This window comes from Phodopus roborovskii, unplaced genomic scaffold (genome assembly GCF_943737965.1).
Source record: "Phodopus roborovskii unplaced genomic scaffold, PHOROB, whole genome shotgun sequence".
In the NCBI taxonomy this organism is placed as follows: domain Eukaryota; kingdom Metazoa; phylum Chordata; class Mammalia; order Rodentia; family Cricetidae; genus Phodopus; species Phodopus roborovskii.
The window spans coordinates 4,841,134-4,868,322 of record NW_026126461.1 but is presented as its reverse complement, the minus strand read 5'-3'; the positions used below and the strand labels follow the sequence as shown (position 1 = coordinate 4,868,322).

General features: G+C 50.8%; 1 protein-coding gene across 1 annotated transcript; it reads right to left on the bottom strand.

Annotated features, from left to right (window-relative positions):
- Positions 1-1,403: 1,403 nt before the first annotated feature.
- Scly (selenocysteine lyase) lies at positions 1,404-27,189 on the bottom strand. Its single transcript, XM_051190660.1, is given in 14 exon segments — positions 1,404-2,391; positions 3,191-3,266; positions 4,521-4,620; positions 5,038-5,121; positions 7,000-7,036; positions 12,619-12,725; positions 13,633-13,797; positions 13,963-14,090; positions 15,408-15,588; positions 17,165-17,265; positions 20,551-20,663; positions 22,568-22,726; positions 24,323-24,528; positions 27,172-27,189. Coding segments are annotated over 14 exon segments (1,623 nt in total). The 3' UTR covers positions 1,404-2,243.

The window sequence follows — 27,189 nt, the reverse complement described above, 5'->3', positions numbered from 1 at the left end:
TCAGTGGTGGCGGCTTGTATGCAGGCCTAGCAGGGCTTCCTGTTTCAGGCGTGGATGCTACGGAGGGCTCTAGTTACCTGATAAGCAGCTCACTAGGCAGATGGGAGGCAGCAACAGGGGGCAGGCGGGGACTGGCCCTCAAAGCCTGGCCCCAGCAACTTGGGCTCAGTGCCTGGAGCTTTTGAGCAGGGAGAGTGTGGCCCTGGAGGGAGGGGTGTGCAAGTCAGGCCAGCAGGTGCCACTCAGCCTCTCGAGTCCTGTCACCTTGAGTGAAGCAAGAGGGTGCCTTAGCAGGACTCTTGGCTTGGGATGGGTCTCCAGCACCTAGAGGGTGTTCACAACTGCAGTCAGCTCCTGCTCAGAAACCTGTGTCAGCAAATATTTCAGTGAGAGACTAGCAGGCTACCCAGGAGGCTTCTCGATTTTCCTTGAAGAGTAGACCCACTGTGGTCTAAATAGCATCACCAGAAGGCCCCACATCTCCCCTTCCTCCCTCCCTCTCTCCTCCTCTCTCTGTGTATGTTTACCTCAGCCAGGGTCTCATTAGGGGTCTGGAACTCACAGAGAACAGAGTTCTACCTTCCTCCACCTCACAAGTGCTACAATTAAGGTGTGCACCACTATGCCTGGCTGGACTCTGTATTTGAACCTTGGTCCTTGGCTTCCAGTGGCTGCTGGATGGTAAGGGCTCTAGTGAGATGACATCACAGCCCCACGCTGGGGGTGAGGATGACGTCACAGCCCCGTCGGGGTGAGGATGACGTCACCGCCCCACGCCGGGGGTGAGGATGACGTCACAGCCCCACGCCGGGGATGAGGATGATGTCACAGCTCCACACTGGGATGAGGATGACGTCACCGCCCCCACGCCGGGGATGAGGGTGATGTCACAGCCCCACACCGGGGTGAGGATGACGTCACAGCCCCACACTGGGGATGAGGGTGATGTCACAGCCCCACACCGGGGGTGAGGATGACGTCACAGCCCCACACTGTGGGTGAGGATGGCGTCACAGCCCACGCCGGAGGTGAGGATGACGTCACCGCCCCACGCAGGGGGTGAGGATGACGTCACAGCCCCACGCCGGGGGTGAGGATGACGTCACAGCCCATCGGGGTGAGGATGACGTCACAGCCCCACGCCGGGGGTGAGCTCATGTCCTCATAGCTCCACACGGGAAGCGAGGGCTAGCACGGCCTCTCCCTGGTGCTACAGGTAGATGCTGATCAGGGACCTCTCTCATTCTATCCGAAGTCCCTTCTAAGCATTTGGTGTCATTTCACAATGATACACCAGGAAGCTCCTTCCCTTCAGCTCACACAGGCAGGCAGACAGACAGACAGGTGTACAGCAGCAAAAACAGAGACTTCCTACCCCCATCAGAGAAAGCCCAAGGCACTCAGCAAGTGCAGACATCTTTTATTGGTTCATTTAGTCTCTGACAATTGTTTTCACATGTTGTGTCGCCCTTTGGACCAGAGGCCCACATGCTAAAACATTCTCCCAGAAGACACGCCCATATAAATATTGGTACAATGTGTGCCACACACCCTCAAGATGACAGAAACCTCCGCAAAGATTGCAATTAAAGCGGAGTGAGAAATGATCAGATTTCCCACTTTGGCAAAGACAAGAACACACCAGCCTCCCGCCAGCCGCACTCCAGTTGAGTCCCTGAGTAGAAGGGAGGGAGAAGACAAGGGGCAGGGTGAACTGTGACCTCCAGGGACGAGAAGGGCCGGCCAGGCATGAGGCCGCATCTGGGCACATCAGGCCAGGGAGCCAGGGCGGTGGCACACTGGGGCCAGGGGAGGGAGGCTCTGTAGGAGCACGTGGGAGGCCACGACGGAAGACAGAACCAAGTTTCCTATTTTCACAGGAGCAGCTAAGTGACAGTGGGCTTTATCTTCTGGCCAAAGTGACTCCTGGGGCCATGTGCCCCTGACAGGCTGCCCCATACGTGGGACATGCCCATTCCCACATAGCCTTTGGCAGAAGGTGACAGGGGAGTCCTATGTAGCGCTGGTACCCTGAGCCTGTGAGGATGGGATGGGGACTGGAGTGGGATTCTGTGTGACAGGCAGCTCTCGTCACTCTGTACCCAGAGTAAGAGCAGTCATCTCGGTGCCACGCGCGAGAGGGGACAGCTTAGGGGCCGGGAGCTTTCACAGGGGGTTTCCTATGGCTGGAGTGGCCAAAGTGCAGCTGGCCGCCGAGGGAAGAGTGGCTGCTGGCCCTAGCCCTAGCCCTCCAGCTTGGCCACGGCCTGTTTCAGGTCCTGCACAATGAGGTCCACTTCAGTCCTGGTGGTACTGCGGCCAACACTGAGCCGGAGTGCATTCCGGGCCACGTCCACGGGGATACCACAGCTTAGCAGCACTGGGGATGGCCTGCAAGGGAGGGACAGTATCAGCTGCAGCTGAGGACTTGCCCTCTTTTGTGCCCTACCGCCCAGACAGCTCTTCAAGCTTAGGGTGTACTGTGTCCCCTCGGTGCTATCTGCATGGCTGCTGTCACCTCTTGGAGCCCTCCTGTCCCCAGACAGTCCTCCAAGCCTACACAAAGGTAAGGTCCCCCTAAAATTCTGCAATCTGTGCTCCAGATGGGGAAGCACACTGCTTCCTAACCCTAATACCTCCTCCCATGCATCCGCCACCCATGTTCAGCTCTGCACTGAGCCCCGGCTCCTGTACTGGGGCCATGGTGAATGTCCCCTGAACGATGCTGTCTAGTGCTTCCCCAGGGTAGCCCCTGCGCCCTTCCTGTCTGTATCTCCCCCTTGGCCCTGTTCTCCAGCTGGCCTCAGTCTCCCTGGTCCTGACGGAGCCTCGGCTACCAGGCTGGACTCCAGGCATTGTCTGCCCTCCATAGATCCTTTCTCTCTTCTGTGATGGACTGACTCCCTGAGAGCCTGGTCCTTGTCCCCCTCTGCTGGCTGGCACAGGGACCCTCTGTATCTCCCTTCACACGATCATATACCATCCCACCAGCTCTGGATCCGGGGTGGATTGCTGGCTGCTGTCCCGGAGACAAGCCCATCCACCCAGCTCCAAACCCATCCACAGGCACCTAAATTGCTTGCAGCCAGGAGCAGAACCCTTCCCTCCTGTTTGAGTCTGCAGCTCAGTGGCTAGGCCGTGCATCTCCATCACCTCCACCCGAGAGTTGGGTGTAGCTAAGAATACTCACCGGTCTTCATGATCTGAGTGGCAGGAAGCACCCACGCTGGCCAGCAGTGTCTGGCACTGTGCAAGCACCACACACCCTGTGAAGACAGCGTGTGTCCCTAGACAGCTCCCGTCCCTCCCAGCCTTCTAGGTCTGGTTCCCTGCCACCACCCACTGAATCCCAGTGCAAACAGAATGCCAGGAACATGATTTCCTCTTCCCTCCAGCAACAGAAATGCCAACCCTCTTCTGCCTCCTGAGACTGGCTTTGAAAACTGAATTCTAAGCATCCTCCTCGCTGGGACCCTGACAGGCTAGGCTGCCTTGCTCACAGGCTTGGTGCCAGGTAGAGCTAAGGTCAGCTCTCTACTGCTGTGTGCACGTGGGGCACACTGCCCTCTTCTCACAAGCCCAGGATTAGACCCTTAAATTCCAGGGCTGCTGATGTAGTTAAACCAAGAACCTCTGTCACACTTCAATCAACACAGGTCCCCACTGGGCACTAGTGCCCCTGAACAAGAGGGAGATGGCTCCCTCCACAAGGGGTCTGTGAGGAGGGCAAGCAAGTCTACCTGCACCCAACAAGCATATGCTTCAGCTGCCATCATGTCCCATCAGGACAGCAGGGTTCTCTTGGACCCAGGGAGATTAAGGGGTGACACCCTCTCCCAAGAAGTCAAAAGCCAAGGGCTGGAGAGACAGCTCAGTGGTTAAGAGCACTGGCTGCTCTTCCAGAGGATCTGGGTTCAATTCCCAGCACCCACATGGTGTCTCACAACCATATATAAGGGGATCTGATGCCATCTCGTGGCCTGCAGGCATCATGTAGATGGAACCCTCCAATACATTTAAACAAACAAACAAACAAATGGATAAGTCTTTGCAGTCTTTGCTGGGCAGTGGTGGTGGCCCGTGCCTTTAATCCCCCAGCACTGGAGAGGGAAAGGCCAGCCTGCTCTACAGAGTGAGTTCCAGGACAGCCAGGGCTATAGATAAACTGGTTTTTGTTTGTTTTTGGTTTTTGTTTTTTGTTTTTTTAAAGTCAAAAGCTCCCTTCAGAAGCCCCTGTGTGAAACACAGGTCTGGGCCCTGACCTGAGGCCCTCCGGGAAATGAAGTGTTACTCTGCCAGAGTCTGCTCTGGGGAGAAGTCACCCGAACCCCTGCACTTTGCCCTCAGCCAGCCGGCACAGCAGCCCCTTGCAACCCTGAGCTGAAGGAGCTTGTCTAGCCTGGACTGGTTTTCTTTCTTTTCTAGACAGGTTGGCCTGAGCGTAGTGTGCCTGGGGGGCTCCAGGGCACGGGAAGGCCCAGGCTCAGACACATAGGGGCCAGAGTCACACCCATAGTCACCTTGAAGCTTGGACCCCTGGATGGAAAAGTTGCAGGTGTTGGGAAGTCTCTCCACCCCTGGAAACCGGCTGTTCAGGTGTATTCTCTTACCAAATTCAGCCTAAAAACCAAACCACACCACACTCAGTGATCTCTTCAAAGTTACCCTCTCCCGGCAACTCTTTGATGTCTAGCCTTTTTTTGGAAACAGAATCTCAACATGTGTTTATCTATGGGGACAGACTATGGACAAGTAAACACACTAAACACATTCACCCTTCACACACAACCATGTGACTGTGAGGAAGATACACAGTCCTGCTCGGTCCCAGGGGCCATAGGGTCTCTGATGCCAGCTGAATTCCAGGACCCAGTTCTGCTCCCTCTTCCCCCAGGACCTACTGTGCTCTCCTGGTCCCCAAACTGAGTCCCCTTCACGGGGAGGAAGTGTCTGGTGCCAGCCCTGCTGCCTGCACGCTCCCACACTAGGGTGCCTCCCTCGAGGGCAGCTTCTCCCCTCCCCCACCCCCACCCTCACCTCCAGTCTCTCCTCCAAGTAGTCTCGGACGTCCCTCATGTGGGTCTCATATGCCTCACAGTTGTCACTCACCAGCTCAGCAGCCTGGGGACAGAAGTGTGAGAGTCAAGGGACCAGACACTTGCAAAGACCCTTTCCTACAGGCTCCAGGTGTCAGAGACAACAGCGATTAAACCCTGAAGGAACCTTAGGTCCTAAGGAGCGCCATTCCATGGAGGGACAAGGGACCCCAACAGGGCCCCAGGTGTCCAAGGAGACAGTCATGAGGGAGTAGGAAGGGTGTCCCACCTGCAGGGAGAAGGCAGTGCGTCTCTAGGATAGCTGCCTGCCTTGGCGAAGGTGATGCCTGCAGGCTCTGGGCAGGGAGGGTTAGAATATTGAGTGCCTGGTGTACATGTAATGAGATCTAGTAAGGGCCGAGAAGATGTGCTGTGGTATGTTAGGGTCATGCTAACTGCTGTACAAGAGAAACCATGGCAGATGCCCAACAAAAGACTACTTAACCAGTGCTGTGGGCCACGAAAATGGACAAGAGACACCTTGGCATTCTGGGGGAGGAAGAGACAGTCACAGCTGATGCCTCAGATGCATGAGGGCCAGGAACCCCAAGGGCTCTCCCAGCCTTGAGAGTGAGGGCCTGGAAAGTGGGAGACATCTCAGGATGACAGGAAAAGTAAGAGGGACCTGGATGGTTTTGGATCCTAAGTATGATGGCTATTTTTCATTGTCTACTAGACTGCCATTAAAATCACTATGGCAACAAACTGTGGGTATGTCCAGAACTTTGGAGGGAAGACCCACCCAGAGCGTGGACAGCACCATCCCATGGGCTGGGGTCTTAGACTCAATACAAAGAAGACAGTGAGCTGAGCACCAGTGCCCATCTCTGCTTCCCTCCCGTGGATGCAATGTGACCATCCTTACAGGGCCCAGTGTCTGAAGAGTTAGCAGACCTCAGGCTCCAAAGGAGCCAGGCCAACAGTCCCATACCCGACCTGGCGCCTCACGCCTCATAGATGAACAGGGGACGCAGCCCGACTGCCTGCAGTGAGGGCAGCATTACCATCCCTCCTTCTAGAAGAGACTCAAGAGCTTTTCCTTTAAAAACTACTCTATTATTTAGTGTGTGTGTGTGTATGCATGCGAGTGCAAGTGTGTCTGTGTACATGTGTGGGTGCATGCCTATGTGTGTGTCTGTGTGCACGTGCGTGCATGCATGCATGTGTGTCTGTGCACATGTGTGGGTGGGTGCCGGTGTCTGTGTACACACATTTGCACATGGCACAGTGCATGGGGCTGTCAGAGGACAAAAGACCTTCAGGGATCAAACTTAGGTTATCAGGCTGGCTGCCTTTACCACAGAGCTATCTCACTGGCCTAGTTCCCCCCCCCCCCAACTGCTAAGCAGGAGAAACTCACCCTACCACAAAGAACAAAAGTCCCTCCTAACCCTCCTGCCTCAACCTCCCAAGTACTGAGACTACATGAGTGCACCATGCCTGGCTCTAGGTTTTCAGCCGCACCAAGGGAATTCTGGACTTTGATTAATCAGTGCAGTGATGGGAGATGCCATTCTGTATGTTTCTCATGCTGGTTAATGAATAAAGCACTGTTGGCCAATAGGAAAGCAAGATAGGAGGGACTAGGAGACAAGGAGGAAAGAGGAAGGAGTAAGGAGGAGTCAAGATGGAGAGCCTGGAGAAAGCAGAATGCCGGCCGGCTCCCCGGTAAGAGAAGACCACGTCTAAATACTAGATACATAGAAATGGGTTAATAATTAAGACAAAGCTAGCCTATAAGAAACTAGTACTGGGCCAACAGCATTATATCAAATACAGAGTCTCTGTGCGTTAATTGGGGCTGGCGCGACAGCGGGACAAGACCAGGCGGTGCGTGGGAAAACCCTACTCCTTACGGTGCAGTTGTGGGTTCATGTTCCCTGCCCAAGGTCACCAGCCTTACCTTCCCAAGGCCAGCAATCATGGGCGTGTTCTCGGTCCTGCAGGAGACAAGGCATGGTGTAAAGTAAGTGAAGGTCCTAGGAGGGAACATGAACCATTGTTCTAAAGTGCCTTACATTGTACTTCCTAAACTTGTGCCTCTAGGTGCTCAGGAACAGCCTTGAACTACAGTACACACACACACACACACACACACACACACACAGAGCCTGGACAGCCATGGTCTGCTGTAGACATGATGGCTATCCACAGTTGACAATTCCACCTGGACCCTTTTCCAACAGAGAGAACATGCCCCGCCTTCTCTGGCGTGCCAGGCTCCAGGTATAATGTGGGATGGGGACTATCCCTTAGAGAGCTTAGGAACCAACAGGAGGAAGGGGTGTACAGACACACACGTAGACACAGGCAGGAAGGAACAATGCCTAAGCTCTCACTAGCTGATCTGCCATCTGAAAGCCTAAACCCCTCAATATGCAGGGGGAAACCAACGTTAACTTAATAATTTTGTTAAGTCTTGGCTGGATGAAATTTTCTTAACTTTCTATAAGTATGTTTCGAAGCCGTTACCTGCCAGTTTATCACCAGAGGACATTCAGTTACAACCTCACCAGGATTTCATGCCACTTCTTATCCTAGCCACTCTGACAGGCAAGGGACACAGGGCATCTCAGGGTGTTTTCATTTGCATTTCTCTAAACCTAGCATCTGAATACTTCCTTGCATACTCAGAAGCTGACTAACTTCATAGGGAGATTGTCCTTTATGTCTTTGGCCCACTTTCTGTTTGTCTTTTGAGTTTGAGGAGCTCTTTATTTATTCTTGTGATGGTTAAATTGTCAGCTTGACGCTATCTAGAATTATCTGGGTAGAGAATCTTTACGAGCAATTATCTAGAGCAGGTTGGCCTGTGGGCATGTCTGTGGGAGGGGTCATCTCATTATACTAACTGGGTGGGCCTCAAACTCACACCTGCCTCTGTCTCCTGAGTGCTGGGATCTCAGACATGCTCTACCTCCTGACTCTTAAACGGTTCAGGACCCAAATCCCGGGAATGGTTTGAGGCCAGCCTGCTCTCCAAAACAAGTTCCAGGACAACCAGAGCTGTTACACCGAGAAACCCTGCCTAAAATAAAAATAAAAAAGTGGAGAAAGCCAGCCGTTGGTGTGTTGTTGCCAGCTGCCCCTACAGCCTTGAATTCCCTGCGGTGCTGAGCTGAACCTGGAACTGTGAGTTCAGATGAATTCTTTCTCCCCTGGCTTGTTTTGTGGGCAGGAAACAAGGACAACTCTAGATGTTGATGGGTCTGTCGCTAAACATATTTTCCTGGTAGGCAGCCAGGCTTTTGGTAATGGCTGTTCATAAAGCAACAGTTTAAGGTGTGTGATATGTTCCTCCATGTGTGCATGTGTGTGTACGTGTGCGACCAGGAGTTGAACAGTTTCTTCTTTAGTCATGCCCCCCCTTTTCTGTTGTTGGTGGTGAGGTCCCGCTGAACCTGGGGTTCACTGATTTGATGGGACAAGCTAGTCAGTGAGCTCTGCGGTGCCACCCATCCCCACCCAACCCAGCCCCAGGGACAGAAGAGTGTTGCCACGGGCAGATTGTACACAGGGCTGCAGATGCCACCCAGGTCCTGTAGCAGGCACTTTAGTGCGTGTGCCATCTCCTCAGCACCAGCAAGGCCTCACTTGGGATACGGTTTTATAATGAAATGGCTCCATCAGATGCAGGCTGGCCACCAATGACCTCGTGTGCTTTCATGTCGCCTGGGAGCTCGTACAGAGTTGCTGATGCCTGTGCTGGGAGTGTAACAAGGGTGGAGGCAGGTTTGCATATGTCTGCCTTTACCACATCAGACGTTTCCATTCATGAGCACGAGCACAGGAAGTTGTTTACTTACATTCACCATGGTTCTGGTCTCGGCACATGATTCCTAGATTCCTAAACATTCTAGTGGACTCATGCCTGAGTGTTTTTCATTGTAAATGACCGGTGATATCTACCTGTTCGCTAGCAGTAGACACACACGTAACGTTCTGGAAGTTTCTTCTTATACTGTGACCTTATTGAGTCTAGAAGTGCTTTCCCTGGAGGCTCTACACAGGCAGCCTCATTCTCTGTTCTGGAACAGTGATGGCTTCCACTCTTTCCTCTTTCTGCCTGCCTCCGGCTCCCAGCAGGGTTGAAGCAGCAGGTTGACAGCTGACTTTACCACCTTTTTCCAGACGCATGTTCTCTGACCCTGAGCTGACGGCAGTGGCTGTGGGTGAGGGAGAGGAGCCATTCCCAAGCTCAGAAATTTCCCTTCGCTGTTACCATCTGAGAGTTTTAAGAGGAATAGGAGTTGCTTCTGTCGAATGCTTTTCCTGTAGTAAATGAAACAGTGGTGTGATTGTTTCTATTCAGGGCCTGTTGACAGCGGTGGATTGCACTGATAGTGTTGATGCTGAACGACTCTGCCGCCTTGGTGCTGGCATCAGGCGACACCAACTTCATAAAAAGCCCACTGTCCTTTCCTCTCTTCTCTGGAAGAAAACGAGCAGATGTGGTTGGTGATCCCTAGGCATTTGGAAAGATTTTCTAGTGAAACCAGCTAGGGCTGGAGATTTCCTTCTGGGAGTTTTAAAGCTAGATTCCATCTCCAAAGACACAAGGTGCCATCCTCGTGATTTACTGGCAATGGGGCTCCCAGGCGGTCCTCACTGGGTCCCCATGCCTGCAGGGTCTGAAGCCGCACTCCTCCAACCCTGACTGAGCATTTTCTCATTCCTCTTTGTCAGTTTGGGGGTTTTCCTTTCTTTCTTTTTTTTTGGACAAGATAGCCTGGGCTATCTGAATTCCTGGTTCTTCTGCCACTGCCTCCCAAGCACTAGGGTTTGGGCTTTTGTTTTAAAGAACCCGTCTTGGCTTCCCTAATCTGTTTTCACAGGGGCAGTTTCTTCCATTTCCAGGGCTCATTTTGGTCTCCATTTTGCTCTCAAGTTCTTCGTACAGCAGCTTAGGCCCTTGACCGCACGTTTTTCTTCTTTAGAATACAAACTGTCCTTTCAGCCTGTTGTAGCTAGATCCCCATACCCGCTAAATCCAGTTTCATCCAGTTCTCTTTGCCTACTCTCCCCCACCCCCCATGACTCCTGGTTGTAGTGTTTCCTGTTTGCAGTTGTTTAGGAACTTTTCTATTCTCTGGAATTTGCTTCCAGTCCACTGTGGCTAAAGAGCAAACGCTGTAAAGTTTCTGTTCTTAACCGCCCTGTGGTCTGCTAAGGGGACAGCAGTCACCTCAGCGCTCGGGGCTGAGGTTGGTTGGAGAGCTTCCCTCCTGTGTTCCGAGGCCTCCCGAACAAGGTGCTTGTAGGGATTTCTGCCTCCTTGATTTTGTCTGGTGACGAAGCCTCTGTTGAGAGGGGGGTGTCGAAGTTTCCCACTATAACCGTGGGTTTCTCCCTGTCCCCCTTTCTCTCTGGAGAGTAAAACCAGGCCTCCTCGCGCATGCTCAGCAAGCCCGCCACGGAGCTCTCGGCCAGCTATTTCTTCTTTCATTCTGCCATGTCTGCTCTGTGGTGTCCACTCCCTGAACGTCCTCCGCGGTGGACTCAGCCTTCTTCCTACTGCAGCAGCCTTCTCCATCGGTGCTCTCCAGTCCATTGTAGCTGGGATGAGAATGCCATCCCCCTGTCCCCTTCACTTTGAGCCAGCCCCTCTGGATATATTTGGAGTCTGTTTAAAGGGATTTAAGTTTTGTGAGGGGTGTGTGTGTGTGTGTGTGTGTGTGTGTGTGTGTGTGTGTGTGTGTGTGTCTGGGGGAAGGCGGTATGCATGTGAGTGCAGGGGCCTCGAGGGCCATGGACCTCCTGGAGCTGGAGTCACAGGTGGTTGGGATCCAGCTAATGTGGGTGCTGGGATCAGAACTTGAGTCTTCTGCAAGAACAGCAAGTGCCCTTCACAGATGAGCCATCTCTATAGCCCATGACATTCCCTTTATGTGTTTGTTGTATTTAAACCATTTACATTTGACGTCATTACTGAAATGACAGCCATGTCATTAGTTATGGTTAGTGTCAATTGTCACCTTGATTGGGTCTAGAGTCTCCGGGGAGACAGAACTCTGGGCATACAGAGATTATCTTGATTACATTAACTCATTAACTGAGGTGTGAAGACCCACCCACTGTGGGTGACACCATTCCTTTGGCTGGGATCCTGAACTCAGGTAAAGAGAAGGGGTTGAGCAATAGTATGGAAGTCATCACTCTCTGCCTCCTGGTTGAGGATGCGCTACAACAAGCTCCGGCTGCCTGGACTTCCCACTGTGACAGACCACATGTATCCCTTAACTGAGAGTCAACAGAAACCCTCCCTCCAGTTGCATTTGTCAGTGTTTTATCCTGGCAACAGTTAAATAAACTAAGGCACCGGGGCTTGAAACTGCTTCCTACCAATTTTTTGTGGCACCACCAAAACTACTACCTTGTGTATGCTGGTTAAGAGTTCTACCGTTGAGCTACGCTTCCAAACCCTCCTGCTTTTTAAAACTGTGCTTTGTGGTTACTGCCCACAAATTATGTTTTAATTTGGAGATATACCTGTTCATCTCTTTGAAATTTTTTTCCCTGAGGCTCCAGACATTATATGTATTATACTAATATATCATATTGTGTTGGCTAGTCTTATGTTAACTTGATATACACACTAGAGTTATCTGAAAGAAAGGAACCTGATTGAGAAAATGCCTACATAAGATTCAGCTGTAAGGCATTTTCTTAATTAGAGATTGATGTGGGGAGGGCCCAGCCCGTAGTGAACGATGCCACCCCTGGGCTGCTGGTCCTGGGTTGTATAAAAAAACAGGCTGAGCAGGCCACGAGGGACATGAAGGCCAGTTCGCCAGGTGTGGGGTTCCAGCTTGATGGTTTTCTCTCAGCACTGTGCAAAACCCTTCTCTGGTCCCCATGGCTTCCAATGTCCCCATGGCTTCCAATGTGAAATCTGTGTCATTCAAAGTATTTTCCTCTTGCCCATCAGATGTCATCTTTCTTCCATTGTTCCATTTTTAAATATCTTGGCATATATTTCTAGGTTTATCTTGGGCTAGTGCAAGTATTGCCCAGTGTTACTTCCTGATTGGCTGGCTGGCTGCAGCCTTTACATGGAGGCGGTCCTTGCCTTCCCTTACCACTGTTTCCAGAGTCTGGTTCTGGGTGTAGAACACTTGCCAAGGAGCACCATGACATTGTTTCCGCCCCCGCCTCTTCTTAGGCGTTCTAACGAAGGTGTTGCTGGCACTGATTTTGGGGTTAAGACATCACATATGCAATAGAGACCCGGGTTTCTCACAAAGGAAAACAGAGTCCCATTTGAGCCCCTACTGAAGAGAACAGCAGAGCAGAGCAGCATGCTGGGAACCCAGCACCCTGAAGTATTTATGAGAGAGGGGGACTCCTATCACGTGCTCTGAGTCACCCGAGAGACTGCAGGACTGAGACTCACTGCAGCCATCAGTCCGCAGCCATTCTGACTTGGGGTCACGTGCACTGTGCTTCTGAGAGACAGAAACGGCCAAGAAACCGGACAGTAGTGTGGCCAGCCGGGCAGAAGCTTGTAGGCTTTCAACCTTACCCTGGCCTGAAATTCCGCTCTTGTCCACCTCCAAACAGCATGGGGTACAGGGGGGTAAGTTTACCGACCCCTCGTACATACAGAGCACCAATCCTGGGACCGTAGAACTGGAAGGAAAAGCCAGTCATTTACTCACTGGGAACTGCCTGGTGACCTGTTTGTTCCGTTTGTGTCTGAGTGCTAGGGGCTTGGAAGTGTCCAGGAGGGCACGGTTCTGCTGTTTCCTCGTGGCCTGGGTTGTCTATCTGCTACCCCTCCGGTGTATGGGAGTCACAAGAGCCCCCAGGTGCAGAGCAGAGCCCCAGCCTGAGCAAGGGCAGCTGCTGGACTCACGGCCCAGCCCTGTGTTGAGAGAGCCCTTGGTACAACAGGGTGGTGAAGGAAAGGGCTAGCACAAGAGATGGCCAAGGGCTTTTCCTACCCATTGCTCCGGCCCTCTCAGTGTTAGAGGCAGAGGGTTAAGGGTCACAGTGTCTGGCCAGCTCGTGTGCTCCTTTAGGCAGCAGCTAAGGGCTATGCGGCACAACAGCACAGGATGTCCTGGTCAGCGGCCAGAAAGCCAAGGTCTTTGCTATGACCTTGTCCCTGAACTGCATCTTGACGGGTCACTGAGACCAAACCAAGTTAGAGGGAGCCACACTCGGCTGGGCCCATCTCTTCTGTGCTTGTGGCGTCCTTCACATGGGCAGACGAGGTCTTTGCATACATCTCCCTGCAACCAGCACTCTGTGTGTACCAAACCCACGGCCGGCCGGCCTCCACCGAGCCCACATGGATGGGCTGTCCTGCCATCCGTGTCTTGCCAGATGTCATCCTAGCTGTTACTGGCCCCGTCTCACACACACACGGAAAGCTACTGAGGACAAAGCCCTTCCTGAGTTGCTGTCACTGCATCTCAGCACCTGGTCCTTGACAGGCACCTGGAGCTCACTTAATCAGTAAGGAACGGCAGGGCTGAGGGTTGCACGCTGCTGTGGCCGTTAGGAGCAGGGAAGGCGGCCCTTGCACACATACCTTGTGCCCCACGATGGTCAGGAAGTCCACACCCAGGTCCTCTACATCCACTCGCCTCTTTCCCAGCGCCTGAGCCGCATCCGTGTGCACGAGGATTTGAGGTAGGCCCGAGGCAGCCCGGCTCTGGTTCAAGGCCTTAATTCGTCGACTGATCTCGGGGACAGGCTGAAGTGGGAAGGGAAGTAAGCAGCTGAATGAGTATGTGGTTCCGATTTGATGGGGACGGAATGATTGACAAGAGCTGCAGAAGGCAAAGCCAAGCCGCAGAGCTCAAGACAGAAAAAGAACAGATCCCCCCCCCCAACCCAGCGCCTTCCCCCTGGGGCTCACCATGATGACTCCAGTCTCGTTATTGGCCAGCATAATGGTCACAAGGCATGTGGTGGGCCGGACAGCCGCCAGGACCTCCTCAACCTCTACCTGCCCGGTCACCTTCGACACTGGGACAAAAGTGACCTCTGAGATAAAAATGCATATACCGAGGTTAACCATGCAAATAACTCCATATTTATATTTTTGTTTTAAAGAAAGGAATGTGTTATCAGAGTTCAGAAAACATCACAAGAGGAATTTAAGGTACTGTCCATTGAGAAACTCAGGCCCCAGCTGTTCTCACAACTGCAGGGCTTGGGTGGCGAGTAGCTGCAGGAGGCTGGAAGCGCCATGGTGACAGGCAAAACCTTTGGTGACACATTAGCAGACACACCCAGGGAGAGACAGCAAAAAGTGGATTTTTCCAGGGACAAATGACCAAAGGACCACAGAGCACTGGAACAGACTCCACCCACACTCTGCCCACAGCCAGTGGAGTCTAAATGCTGGCTGTCCCATCAGCAGACAGATACCTAGAAAGGCAGCCCGAGCACCCTCTCTACCCTCTGCCTCTTGGGATAGATTTAGGCATGGCCATGACTGTGTGCAAGATACGAGAAAGAAAAAGGAAGGAAGGAAGGAAGGAAAGAAAGAAGACACATGCCTTTATTCCCATCACTCGGGTGGAAGAGGCAGGTGGATCTCTGTGAGTTCAAGGCCAGCCTGGTCTACAGAGCTAGTTCCAGGACAGGCTCCAGAGCTACACAGAGAAACTCTGTCTTGAAAAACAAACAAAACTAAGCCCTTTGTTTGAAATATATGTATACTTCTTGTAAGTCAATAAAAAGATAAGTACTCCAACAAAAATTCGGGCAAGGGGACAAAGGCCCCTGCCCATTCGTGGAAGAGCACTGACCTAGCACACCTGAGGCCCTTCGAGCAATCTCCAGCAACCACTAAACACAAAAATTCAAACCCAAAACAGGTAAGAACACGAGTGAACATTCCTACAACGGAGAGCCAAGACAGTGTGAAAAGATGCTAGATAACAAGCCACAGAGGTACAGTCCATGCGGATGACTACTGTAGAAAAGACAGGCAAGAAGCTCTGACAGGGACAGAGACAGCTGATGGTGTCAGAGGGTGACACTGACCTGGAAAGCAGAGGCTTGGGTTGATCACATCTACACAAGCATCTGTCAAATTCAGCTGTGTTATGCCCCAGCAATTCTGCTCCTAGGTGCTGGGCCAAGAATAGGAACTGTCCACACAAACACCCACAGAGCAGCTCACAGCAGCATTATTCATGCAAGTAGGAACAGCCATCAGCTTCTAATGGGCTAATCAAATGGGGTACACACCCTGATCAGAATGCTACTCATGCACAGGGTGAATGAACCAGGTTCTGTGTGGCCTCTCTGCCCTCCTCAGGGAGCTCCAGGCCAGGCCCCATGGTCACTGACCTGCTGTGTGTTCTTCTATGAGATGCTCCAGGACTAGTCGGATTGAGTCATGTTCCACCGTGCATGTAATAAAATGGGGCCTGGCGCCCTCCTCAGGGCTGTACTGGTCAATCATGTGCCCCTTCAGGGTCTGCTGTTCATGGAAATACTTCACCATCGAGTGGATTACTAAATTATTTGACTGTGGAGACACAACAGAGAGAGTTGCCACCCATACTCCCAGTGGAGACAGCGAACCTCTTGCTCATTACTCTCTTTTGTATCTGAGACTTCAAAAGGAAAGGACCAGAGCATCACCCTCCTGACGGGCCTGTACCTGTGGAGAGCCTCCAAACTCCAGACATTCTAGGACTCACTTCAAGTGTGCCTGTTCTGTTAGTAACCATGACCCTTCATATCATGTGAACCTGTCAGGAAGGAGAATTCCATCCCTGCTTGGAGGAATGCAAATTGGAGGACATACATGCACAAACACAAATAAGATGAAAGAAAGAAGTTTAAAGATCAAAAGTCAAATGAAAATTAATGTTAAGATATTTGACACGGCGGCCCCTGGTGTGTGCTGGCTGCCAGCTGCAGGAGTGCAAAGCTGTGTTCACACTTGTGCACTGGTCGGTCACTCGGGGCCCTGGATGGCTGCCAGGGTAAAGCCCGTGCTTCCCTTGCGCTGTGTGTTCAAAGCACTGACTTGTTTGCTGACTGTCATCTACCTGTGCTGGGCGCCCGTCATTTGTAAGCTCTGTGTGATAAACACCTTTTCCCAATGCTCTCTTTCTTTCCTCTGTGTCCTCTGATGATTCAAAGTTCATTTGTTATTTCTGTTGTGACAGAATTCAATGTCCTGTTTTGGCTCAAACCTGCGACCCTCCTGCCTCCTGCCTCAGCTTCCCAAGCAAACGTCCTCCTTTAAGGGAAATGCTATCCACGTTTTCTTTGAGAAACCCTCCATTGTCAGATCCTGCAGGTACCCTACTATTATGCCAATGACAGCTGTTCAAGCCTGTCCTGAGAAGGCAGGGTGTTTGGCTACCTAGGCACATGGCAAGTGCAGTCCATACTGTCACACCGTTTCTGAACAACCGTTTCTGTCCTTGTCCAAACTGTCTAGTTACTGGAGCTCTTACAGACTTGGTTTGGAGACTACCCAGTCTTCCAGAAGTCTGGGCCCTTAGTTCCCACATAAGTTAGTTGACAGTTAACTGACAGGTGTCAGAATTTCGACAGAGGCCGCACTGAGTCTAGAGATCACTTTGAAAAGAACCCATGTATGCCCTCCAGTCTGCAAGTGAGATACACCGCCCTACCTCAGAAGGTCTTAACGGCTCCAGGTAACATCTCTACCCTCCCCGGGAGCCCTTATCGGCTCTTCTCCACTCCATCCATTCCCTAAGGGGTGAACATCTTTTGTTTGTTTGTTTTTAAGTCCTGGCAAAAGCCTATTACTGGCATCAAAAAACCCAATTCACTTTTAATTTAAGACCTACTATGGCTGAAGCAAACTGACCCACAGCCAACAACTGTCCCTGTCCCTTGCAATGTCTTCTTTCTAGGTTTATCTCCAATTCACTCTATCAACTTAAAATGAGTTGGGACAGGTGAAACCACAGACTCAGTGCTACAAACACCTTAGTAGGAAATCACAGAAGAGTCCCAGAACAATGTGGAAGAGAAAGCCGGCATTACTGGTTCCAAAACAATGGCAAGAGCAGACCCCTCCCACACTTCACTCCTCCTTAAAGCTAAGAAAGCAACTTTACCTCGGTGCCCCCAGAAGTGAAGATGATGTCCTGAGGCTTCCCGCCTATCATCTTGGCCAGGCTTGCCCGAGCTGCATTTATAATGTCCTTGGCCTTCTTACCTTGAGAGACAAAAAAAAAAAAAAAAAAAAAAAAAAAATGTTAATTACTATCAATTCCATGTTTAACAGGGCAGTCGCACACAGGGGAGCTGAGGGCTGGGGTGATTCCAGAAGGAAAATACAGCCACCCCAGGTGAGTACACATCCTACCACCTGAGACTTAGCAAGTCAGTGGCCACCACTAGCCTTACGGATCTCGGTGAGAGCCAGGGGCAGCCTGGTTGGGAGTGAGAAACCTATGAGCTCTTCTGGTACAGCTTTGCTTTCTTACTGGATGCTGGGGGTGGGGGATGGGGGTTATGGCTCACTTTCCCATTCAGGAGGGACAAGGGGAAGAGGTAAAAAAACAAAAACAAACAAACAAAAAAACAGAGGTAAGCAAAGTTGAACGGGAGACTTCATACACCAAACCAGTCAGTACCTTCTCTCACACTGCAGGCCAGCCTTGGGACACAGGAGGAAGGCTGAGGACATCTGCCTTCAGAAAGGTGTCCTAGGTGCCACCCAGTTTCACTGGACAGTGTGTCAGGGCTCTCAGCCAACACACCAGTGGTTCCTGAATCGGATGCTGGATCCATGCCAGCTTCCCCATGCTGGACAGTCATTTGGCCAAAGCTCCTCCCTACTTCCAGCTGTTGTTGGCTGTTACAAGCAAGGCCAAGGCACATCTGGAGTGCTCAGACTCTTCCCACAGAGCCTCAGTGCAAGCTGCTCTAGATTTTAAAATCTAATACCGGGAAACCTTGAAACGTCTGTGATGATGGGTTGTAGTGGTGCATGCCTTTAATCCCAGCACCCAGGGTATGGGGGTGCAGGGAGAGGGGAGGCGGATCTCTGTGAGTTTGAGGCCAGCCTGGTCTACAGAGTGAGTTCCAGGACAACCAGGGCCACACAGAGGAAACCCTGTCTTGAAAACAAACATTTGTGATGAGTGACCTTCACTTTTCTTCCCCTTTGTGGCATTTCTACTCAGATGTCAACCGAAAGCAGCTGGGATGTCACTCAGGCCAGAAACAGTCTCCCAACTGGTTGCCCCCACTCCCCTGCTACCCTTCATCGTCTTGGCTTCCTGCAGTGTATCCATTCAGAAGTTTGACCATACCATAGGAGACACTAGTCTAGAAATGAGCCAACAGACGAGTTAATGAGTGGCTGGCCTTGGACTTGGGAGTCTGTGTCACTGAGCTGCTGGTGAGCTGTTATGAGACCCACCAAACCCTCGTAGGAGGAACATAGCAAAAGTAAGGCCAGAGCTTGACCCCTGTGTGACAGTCAGCGTGTGTCATCTTAAGTCCCCTAGATGGCTTTCCGTTCATAATAAACCAGCATTAATATGCTTCACCTTAGTCACCCTAACACACAGCACAGGCAATGAGGGCTGGTGCAGGGTCCTGGCCATCCCACTGATAAACACTAACTAGCAAGGCAAGGCATTAGCCTCCAGGTCTATAAAAAATCGTGGAATACTGTTTCTAACTACTGACTTGAAGCAAATTATTATCCAAAAATTCAAATTTAAAACTCTATATTACAAAGGCAAACTAGAAAGAATATCATTATTCAACCCAAGCAAAAAAAACAAAAACAAAAAAATCAACTTCCCTTTTTTGCCTTTTTTTTCAAAATTCTTTATTTTGCATGAGTGTGCATGTGTGCACACATGCGTATGGGTGCACACTCATGTGGAACCCAGAGGTTAAGTATCTTCCTTGGTGCTTACTGTTTTCCTTGGGGGGCGGTCCTGCTGAACTCCAGGTGGGGTCTGGAGCCTGCAAACTCAGCTAATCTATAGAGTCAGTTTGCCCTGCCCCTGCCCCGTGAGTGCTGGAATTTCAGGCTTTTACACAGGTTCTGTGATCTGAACTCAGATGGGAACTCAGCAGGTGCTCTATCCACTGAGATCTCCTAAGCCCTGCAACTTTCCTTTCTGACAACGGTCAAGGTACACATGTAGCCTTGATGGCTGAAAAGCTTATTCCCAAAATGCCCAGGGACAGACTTCCAATCATGGAAATGGTGTTTGATGGGCACAGGCTTATAAACAGATCTCAGTGAGACCTTCATGTGGGAAAAGGTGGCAGAGGAACGCATTAAAGCCTGAACATAGCCCTCAAGGTGACAGCAGGGCTCAAGATATAATCAGGGACTTTTCAAGAAAAATGTAAAAAACGCCTGCTCAAGATATGTCTCATCTTAGGAAGAGAGAACCGACTCGTGCAACTTGTCCTCTGACCCCCGATTGTGCAATGTGGAATGCACATATGAATGAGTGAATGTAAAGAATTGTCAGGTGGTTCCTGGCCTGACTATGATACTGGGGAAGAAGACATTAACAATCAGGGGTCAGGTGATGGTGATGCATGCCTTTAATCTAGGCACTCAAGAGGCAGAGGCTGGCAGATCTCTGAGTTCAAGGCCAGCCTGGTCTACAGAGCCAGTTCCAGGACACCAGGACAGCCAGGACTACACAGAGAAACTCTGTCTCAAAAACCAGGAAAAAAGAAAAAAAGAAAAAAGAAAATCGATCAGATAGGAGGGGCTGGAGAACTGGCTCAGGTGTTAAGAATACTAGCTGTTCTTCCAGAAGACCCTGGTTCAATTCTCAGCACCCATATGAGTTTATAGCTGTCTGTAATTCCAGTTCTGGGGCTTTTGACACCCTTGTACAGACATACATGCAGACAAAACACCAAGGAACATAAAATAAAATAAATTATAAAGAAAGAAATCAGATCAGAGCTGGGCAGTGGTGGTGCTCACATTTAATCTCAGCACTCGGGAGGCAGAGGTGGGTATTGGTGAGTTCGAGGCCAGCCTGGTCTACAGAGAAACCATGTTGGGGGGGGGAGAGAAAAAAAAACAACCAAATAAACAAGAATCTAATTAGGTATATTTTTGTAACATGGTGCTGATTTACATAGAAAACACTATGTAGACGTTAATAACACATGTTTAAGATTATAATATAATTGTTTATTTGGTTTTTTGAGACAGGGCTTCTCTGTGGAAGAACACTGGTTGTCCTGAACTCACTCTATAGGCCAGGCTAGCCTTGAACTCACAAAGACCTGCCTGCCCCTGCCTCCTGAGTTAGTTAAGGGTATGTGCCACCATGCCTGGCTTTTGCTAACTCTTGGGAATTCTGTTAAGTAATGTAGGCATTGTAGTAACTAGATTTTATATAACATCCCTCTACACATGGGGAAATATGCTCTTTAAAGCTGAAAGAAAAAAGAAAATCTTGGAGAGCTCCAGCTCTATTGTCATGGATTCTTCTAGAATTACCTGCCACATAGGAGCTGCTGGGGTTGCCCCAGGCTTCCTGCATGGCCTCTGTCACAGCCTGGATGACTGCCGGCTCCAGAGGTGTGGTGGCATTGTAGTCCATATAGACCTTCCTGTAAGAAAGAGATCAGCCTGTGAAGGGAGGAAAGGCATGGTGCGGGCAGCGGCACTCCAGGGGTACGGGAGACACCACGATTTCCAGGCACCCGGTACCTGGCGCACACTAGACAGGCATACTCTCCCCCAGCTTAAGGCTGACTGACTGCTGGAGGGCAGCAGAATTGCCACTGGCTGGGGAGCCACACATCCCCTGGAGATTTCCTGATGACTTCCAGTGGGCAGCTCCTGGAATGGGCTCCTAGAGCAGCAGGTGTCCATGTCCTATGGCTGTCCCGCCCTCCTTGGCTCTCCCTGGGGCAGGCTTGCACTTTCTTGCCCTCCACCCCACCCCACCCCATCTAAACTTGTCTAAGTCTTTGCTTTAGTATATCTGCTTGTGTGAGGCTGTTCTGTTTGACTCTCAGGCCCCAGCTTGGCCTTCCATGTTCCCACGCGTCCCCTGTAGCCCCATTCATCATCTGACACATGCTTAGTGTTGTCTCTGGGGGCTAAGAGAAGGGAAGCTCCGGGAACAAGGGGCTTTGTCATCTGAGCCCTGGATAGGCTGCCACACAGCAGGGATTCCATTCACAGGATGACAGAATGCAAAGTCTCAGGGACCCTAAGAAGACACCCTGGTGCTCTCACCAGAGTCACCAACCTTCCGAAATCTCTATGGTAAGCTACCAGTCCTGAAAGTGTATTTCACATGATTAAAATTCAATACTGCTCAAGCCAATGTGTTCTGAACCCAACACAATAATTGACTGCGCCCTCTAAGCCAAGGGGGACATCACAACAGGTAGTTTTGATGGTCTGTCTTTGCGTTAAGTCCCACAGAGTCGCCTAACCCTGCAAAGCTTGGAGCCTTGGAAAGGGTGACTGATCACCCAGGAGCTGGAGTCAGTGGGCTTTCTTTCCATTAATGCAGGGACTTTGCCTGTGCCCCAAGCCTGTTCCTTCCTATGAATAAAGACCCCAAAGGGCTGCAAGCCCACTGGTCTGCCGAGCTTTCCTGTCTGTAGCTTGGCTCAAGTCTCATCAGTGAGGATGCTTCCTGAAGAAAGTGAAACTGCTTAATGACTGACTAGCAAAAGCTGACGCCACGCTTAGGCCTTTATGAGACCAGTTCTCACTGTGTAATCCAGGCTGACCTCCAAATCACAATTTGCCTGTCTGTTTCCAGCGCTGGGATTATAGGCATGCTCTATAGACTCACATTTTGAAAGAGATATCCTACATCCTAGGCATAGGCACAGAAGTTGCTTATTTAAACAGAGGGCAAGCCTGTAATCCCAGCGGGAGGAGGCAGGAAATAGTGAGCGGTAGGGAAAGGAAAAGAAAGAGGAAGAAGAAGGAAAAAAAAAAAAAAAAAAAAAAAAAAAAGGACGAGAGGAGGAGGGTAGAAGAGGAGGCTCATGGTAAGACACATTCCTGGGTGGGAGAAGACTGAACCAGAGCCGGCACCTTGCGCTCAAGGGGAGGAATTCTCCAGAGCATTGCAGGCGGCCAGAGCCTGCAACCTCCTGCACCCTCCAGGGGCCTCCAGGGCTCACTCACCGAGGTTCACTTTTCACCTCGGGGCGGCCATCCCTAAAGTCCTCTCCTGTCCCACACCCACGATGTCCTACTTTTTAAGCAGCAGCGATTCCTTTTAGATGCAGATAATTGTGGTTCGGCTGCCCGCTCCAGCCTCCAAGACCCCATGCTGTGGGAAGCAGGCCGAGACCCACTCTGGGACAGCTGTTGTCCGCGGGCTCCCTTCTCTCCTAGTTTCGGCGGTGGCCCGTCCTCTCTCGGGTGGTGTGGCCCGACTTATCTGCGTGTCCCTTGACCCCACTCCCTCCGACCACGCCAGTCCCTCATTGAGGTCCCCCGGGTGTCCCCATACACCGCGGGCTCCCTGGAGGGAACGCACCTGTCGGGTGGGCTCTCCGCGCGACCCCGCGTGCTTCTCCGCACCGCGTCCATCCCCTGATCGCCAGTGGGTCCTGTCACCCCAAGCCTGAGTGCCCTCAGCCTTTCTCAGGGGGTGGAGCCTCGAGTCCCCAGGTATCCGCATTGGTTGCGCGCCACGCTCGGGCCAATCCGCGAGCCTCACGCGGCCTCCGCCCTTGACTGGCTGATTGGCTGTGTGGGGTCAGGTGGCGGTGAGGCGGAGCTAGGGACAGTTAGTAGCCACCCGACTGTCTGTGTGTCTAACAGGCCTCCGCAAAGCGCGCGGGGCTCTGGACTTGGGATTTGGGGGTGGGGGTGGCATACTGACACCGAGCCTCAGGAGCCCACCTTCCCTGGGCTGTCAGCCAATGACAGAAGGACCTGTAGCTTCACCCGTCACCGCAAAGTTGATGTAACAAAAAGTGCTAGCAGAGCAACTAGGGTGGTGTGGGTGCCGGAGCCTGTGCGCCCCCCGAAGGGTTGGCGACCAGTGCCTAGACCTAAGTGCCCGCTAGACATCAGATTCCCCAGTTCCGATTTCCCGGATGATTTGATTGAGTGAAACTGGAAAGCCAGAATCCACATGACAGCTCACAACCATCTTTATGTAACTCCAGTTCCAGGGGATCTGATGGTCTTTTTTGACCCTTACAGCCACTGGGAATGCACATAGTACACTTACCTAACATGCAGACAAAACACACACATAAAATGATAATAATAATATAGAGTGGAATGACAGTAACAAACGCGACATCACTAGGGGATATCTGGAAGTTACTGTAGTACCTGATCTTTGAAACTCAGGAAGGGAACAAGGGCTCCAAACAACTAGATACATAAGCCCTAAACCGAAGCTATGGTTATTTTGTTGTTTATTTCAAAACAGGGTTTCACAGCTCTGGCTGTCCTCTGCCTCCTGTGCTGGGATTAATGGCATGGGCCATCACCTCCTAACTTCAAGCACTTTCATTCTGAAACCCATCCATCGGCGTCAGCACCCCAGAACTGAACACTTGTCTGCTTAGCTGAGTGCTAAGGTGGTATACATGCGGATAGCATCCCAGAGAAGTCCCCTGTAAAACTAGACTAGATGTAGCTCTCCCTTCCTCTCAGGGGGGCATCCTCATCTTGGATGGGCTAGACCATCCTGGGCAGGCCTTGCCTTCACATTCAATTTATCACAACAGTGATGTTTTCACACACTGGTAGCAGATCTCAGTGCCAGTTTGACACATTCTTAGAATTTGTGGTTACATCAGATATTACAATTGTTCTTTTGCTGCAGCTATTGCCTTTGAAACACAAACATGAGACTCAGCGCCCACGTGGAGTTTATTGGTTGAGGGGAGAGAAAAGGGGAGGGGGTAGCTGGTGGCCAACCAAAAGCAGGAGAAAGAGAGTGGAGGAGGGAGAGAAGAGAGAGGCACCTTTGCTTTAAAAGGGAAACAAACGGTGCATGCATAACAGAGTCCCCTGCACAGCCAGGTAACTCAGTGATGACATGGCCACGAGCGATCGTCCCACCCATCATCAGGGTGCAGGGTCAGCAGACCGCTGGTTTCCGACAATAAAGGCACACACCACAGCCCCCTTTCACCGTCCCTCAGGCTCCAGACTCCTCCTCTTTGGTGTTGTACCACATGTTGAAGATGGTGGGCTGTTGTTGTGTACCTATAGGCCTAGGAGTGTTTACAAACTTTTAGAACTCTCTGCTCAAGCAAGGTTTCCTCACCATTCCTGGGGGCTGTCAGCGGCGACAGCAGGACCAGTGGCTTCGCCTGTTGCTGCAGTTGGTGGGAGAAGAGTGCTGGCATGTACAGTGCCATGAGGGGTGACCACAGCAGCAGCTGACAGCCTCAGCAAGAGCTGGAGACTCTTGCTGTGCTCGACTGCTAGGATGAGACTGACTGGACCTGCAGCTTTCCCTGACTTGCTAATCTGGAGGGAGAGTGTGGGTAAGTGCACCGCACAAAGGCTCAGGCAGTGGGAGTCAGGGTGGCTACTGGGGACTACCTCTCCACTACCTTCCCAGAGCCATGGACACAGGACGGCTTCTCACTTTTTACTGTCGTTTTTTGTTTTGCTTTGCAAGACCAGGTTTCTCTGTACAACAGTCCTGGCTGTCCTGGAACTCGCCCTATAGACCAGGGCATCTTCGAACTTACAGAGGCTTGCCTATCTGCCTCTGCCTCCTAAGTGGCTTTTCACTTACTGACAGTAATCTTTCTATTTTGTAGATTTTGTAGTCTTCAGGGCACAAGACTTGTGTTTCTTTTGATTGTTTGAGATGGCAGGAATGCACATCCAAGAAAGCCCTAGTGTTAAACAAATCGACCACTATTTTATTCCACTCTAACATTGCTATGAAATTATTTCACATTTATTGGTAGTATACAGGACTGCTTGATGCCTTGTATATTGGTCAGTCATGTGCTTTGCAACTTGGAAAGCATCACTGCCCTTACTGAATTCTTATTCAAATCAACAAGACATGGACTCATTAAGGGAATGACCAGATTTGTTAAGGAACCGCACATTCCTTTGGGAAGGAAAGCTTCAAAGAACACCCCATGTTCTACCCTCTGGTGGCTGTAAACGTGAGCTGCAGGTTTCGAACACAATTGTGTTGTTCTGTCAGCTTGAGATACTACCTACAGCTTTTCTCATTGAGGTCCGTGGAACCCTCCAGCGTGCCAAAGCCCTTGTCCCGTTTGTGGAGAGTGGTCTCAGTTCTTTGCCAGTGGGTAATGTTGAGCACCCTTTCAGGTGATTTACTGACATCTGCTCATCTGGGAAAAGGACTATTCAGCCAGATGTGATAGCATGCAACTGTAGTTGTAGTCACATCTGTCTTGGCTGTCACGTAGTGTATCTTCTTATGTAGCTTTCAGCAGCTGTTATGGGTATCACGATACACACATATGAATAGTCTGCTAGTACCAACATTAAAAACATTTATTTTTTAAGTATGTGTATATGTGCATAGGTATGGATACATGAGTACAGTCGTCCATGGGTTCCAGAGGGCTTTGCATCCCCTGAAGCTGGAGTTACAGGTGCTTGTGGGTCACCCACATGAGTCCTTCCAGAAGAGCAGTTCATGTTCTCAGCTGCTGAGCCATCTCTCTCCAGTTCCCTAGCAACAATTTTACCATTTTTGATGACATGAGGGAGTCTTACCTGAATGAGGGGGTGGGGGTGCTAGAGATAAACCCCAGGGCGCTACACATGCTAGTTAAGAGCTGCATTCCCAACCCCTTCCCCCTTTTTAAATTAAAATTCGAGAACACTTGAGTATTTTCAAGTTTTTACATTTCCTGTCTCCAACAACTCCTGCTTCCTCACACGCTCACTTTCAGTGTCACTATGCTTGAGCATCAGATGGATAATTTCTACTTAACCATCGTCTAAGACTTCTAAAGACTCTGTCATTCCCTGTGTTTGAAGAACGTTTCAGTCTCCCTGGCTGGCTTTGGACTTGCAGAAACGCACCGACTCAGTCTCCTGAGTGCTGAGATTAAAGGCATGTCCCACTGTACCTGTACTGAAGGTTTTAGTCAATCTTTACAAAGAGGTCAGTAGTTCTTTGTTTTGCATCCTCTGAAGAATCACACTGGCTTTTCACTTTCTTTTCAGAAACAAGGTTTTTCTGAATGTAGACTTTGCCTCATGCTCCTTTTAGCATTTATCATGCATCTTCCTCTGGCTTGTATGGTTTCCAAGGAGACGAGCTGTCATTCAAGTTGGTGTTCCCTATAAGCAATGCCCATTTTTCTCTCAGGCTTTACATTTATTGCTACAACCTCGTGGGGCCAGAGAGTAGAAAGTGGTAGTCAGGATGTAATCGGCCCCCATAATCTCACAGGAAGTGGCACTATGAGGTGCTTTGTTGGAGTGTGTATGGCCTTGTTGGAGGAAGTGTCATTGTGGGAGCTGGCTTTGAGGTTTCCTATGCTCAGGATACTGTTGTGTCCGTTGACTTCCTGTTGCCTGCAAGATGTAGGACTCTTATAGCTACTCCAGCACATCTGCCTGTATGACACAATGCTCCCTGCTGTGATTCTGAACTGCTAAAAGTATAAACAAGCCACCCCAATTAAATGTTTTCTTTATAAGAGTTGCCATGGTCATGGTATCTCATCACAGCAATAAAAACAGTAACTATGGCAGATGGCTTTTGAGTGTCTTGGACACTGTGGGATCTTAGGCCTGGGTTTCAGCTCAGCACACACGTGCTACGGTAGTGCTGGAACCGTAGTAGTACTGCAGGGTCTGTCTCTCCTGGGAGAGCAACTCTAGGTCTGCATGACAGAAAGCAAGCGCTATGACTGGCTGGGAGTCACTTTGCAGGGTTCCTTCCCATTCCTGAGTTTGAGACTGCTGTTTAAAACGGCAGTAAATTCCTTTTCCAGGATAGCTTTGTAGCCAGCCTGGTACCTAGTGATATAAGTAGGCTTGGTGGCTTGGTATGGATGTTTTATTGCTACAACTATTAAAAGTTTTATTTCAGGTGTTAACCACAGCACATTTGCCAGACGATTCCCTCCTCCCATCCTGAGTCCCATCTGGCTTGGCATGTACCTTCACCTGCTCAGTCAT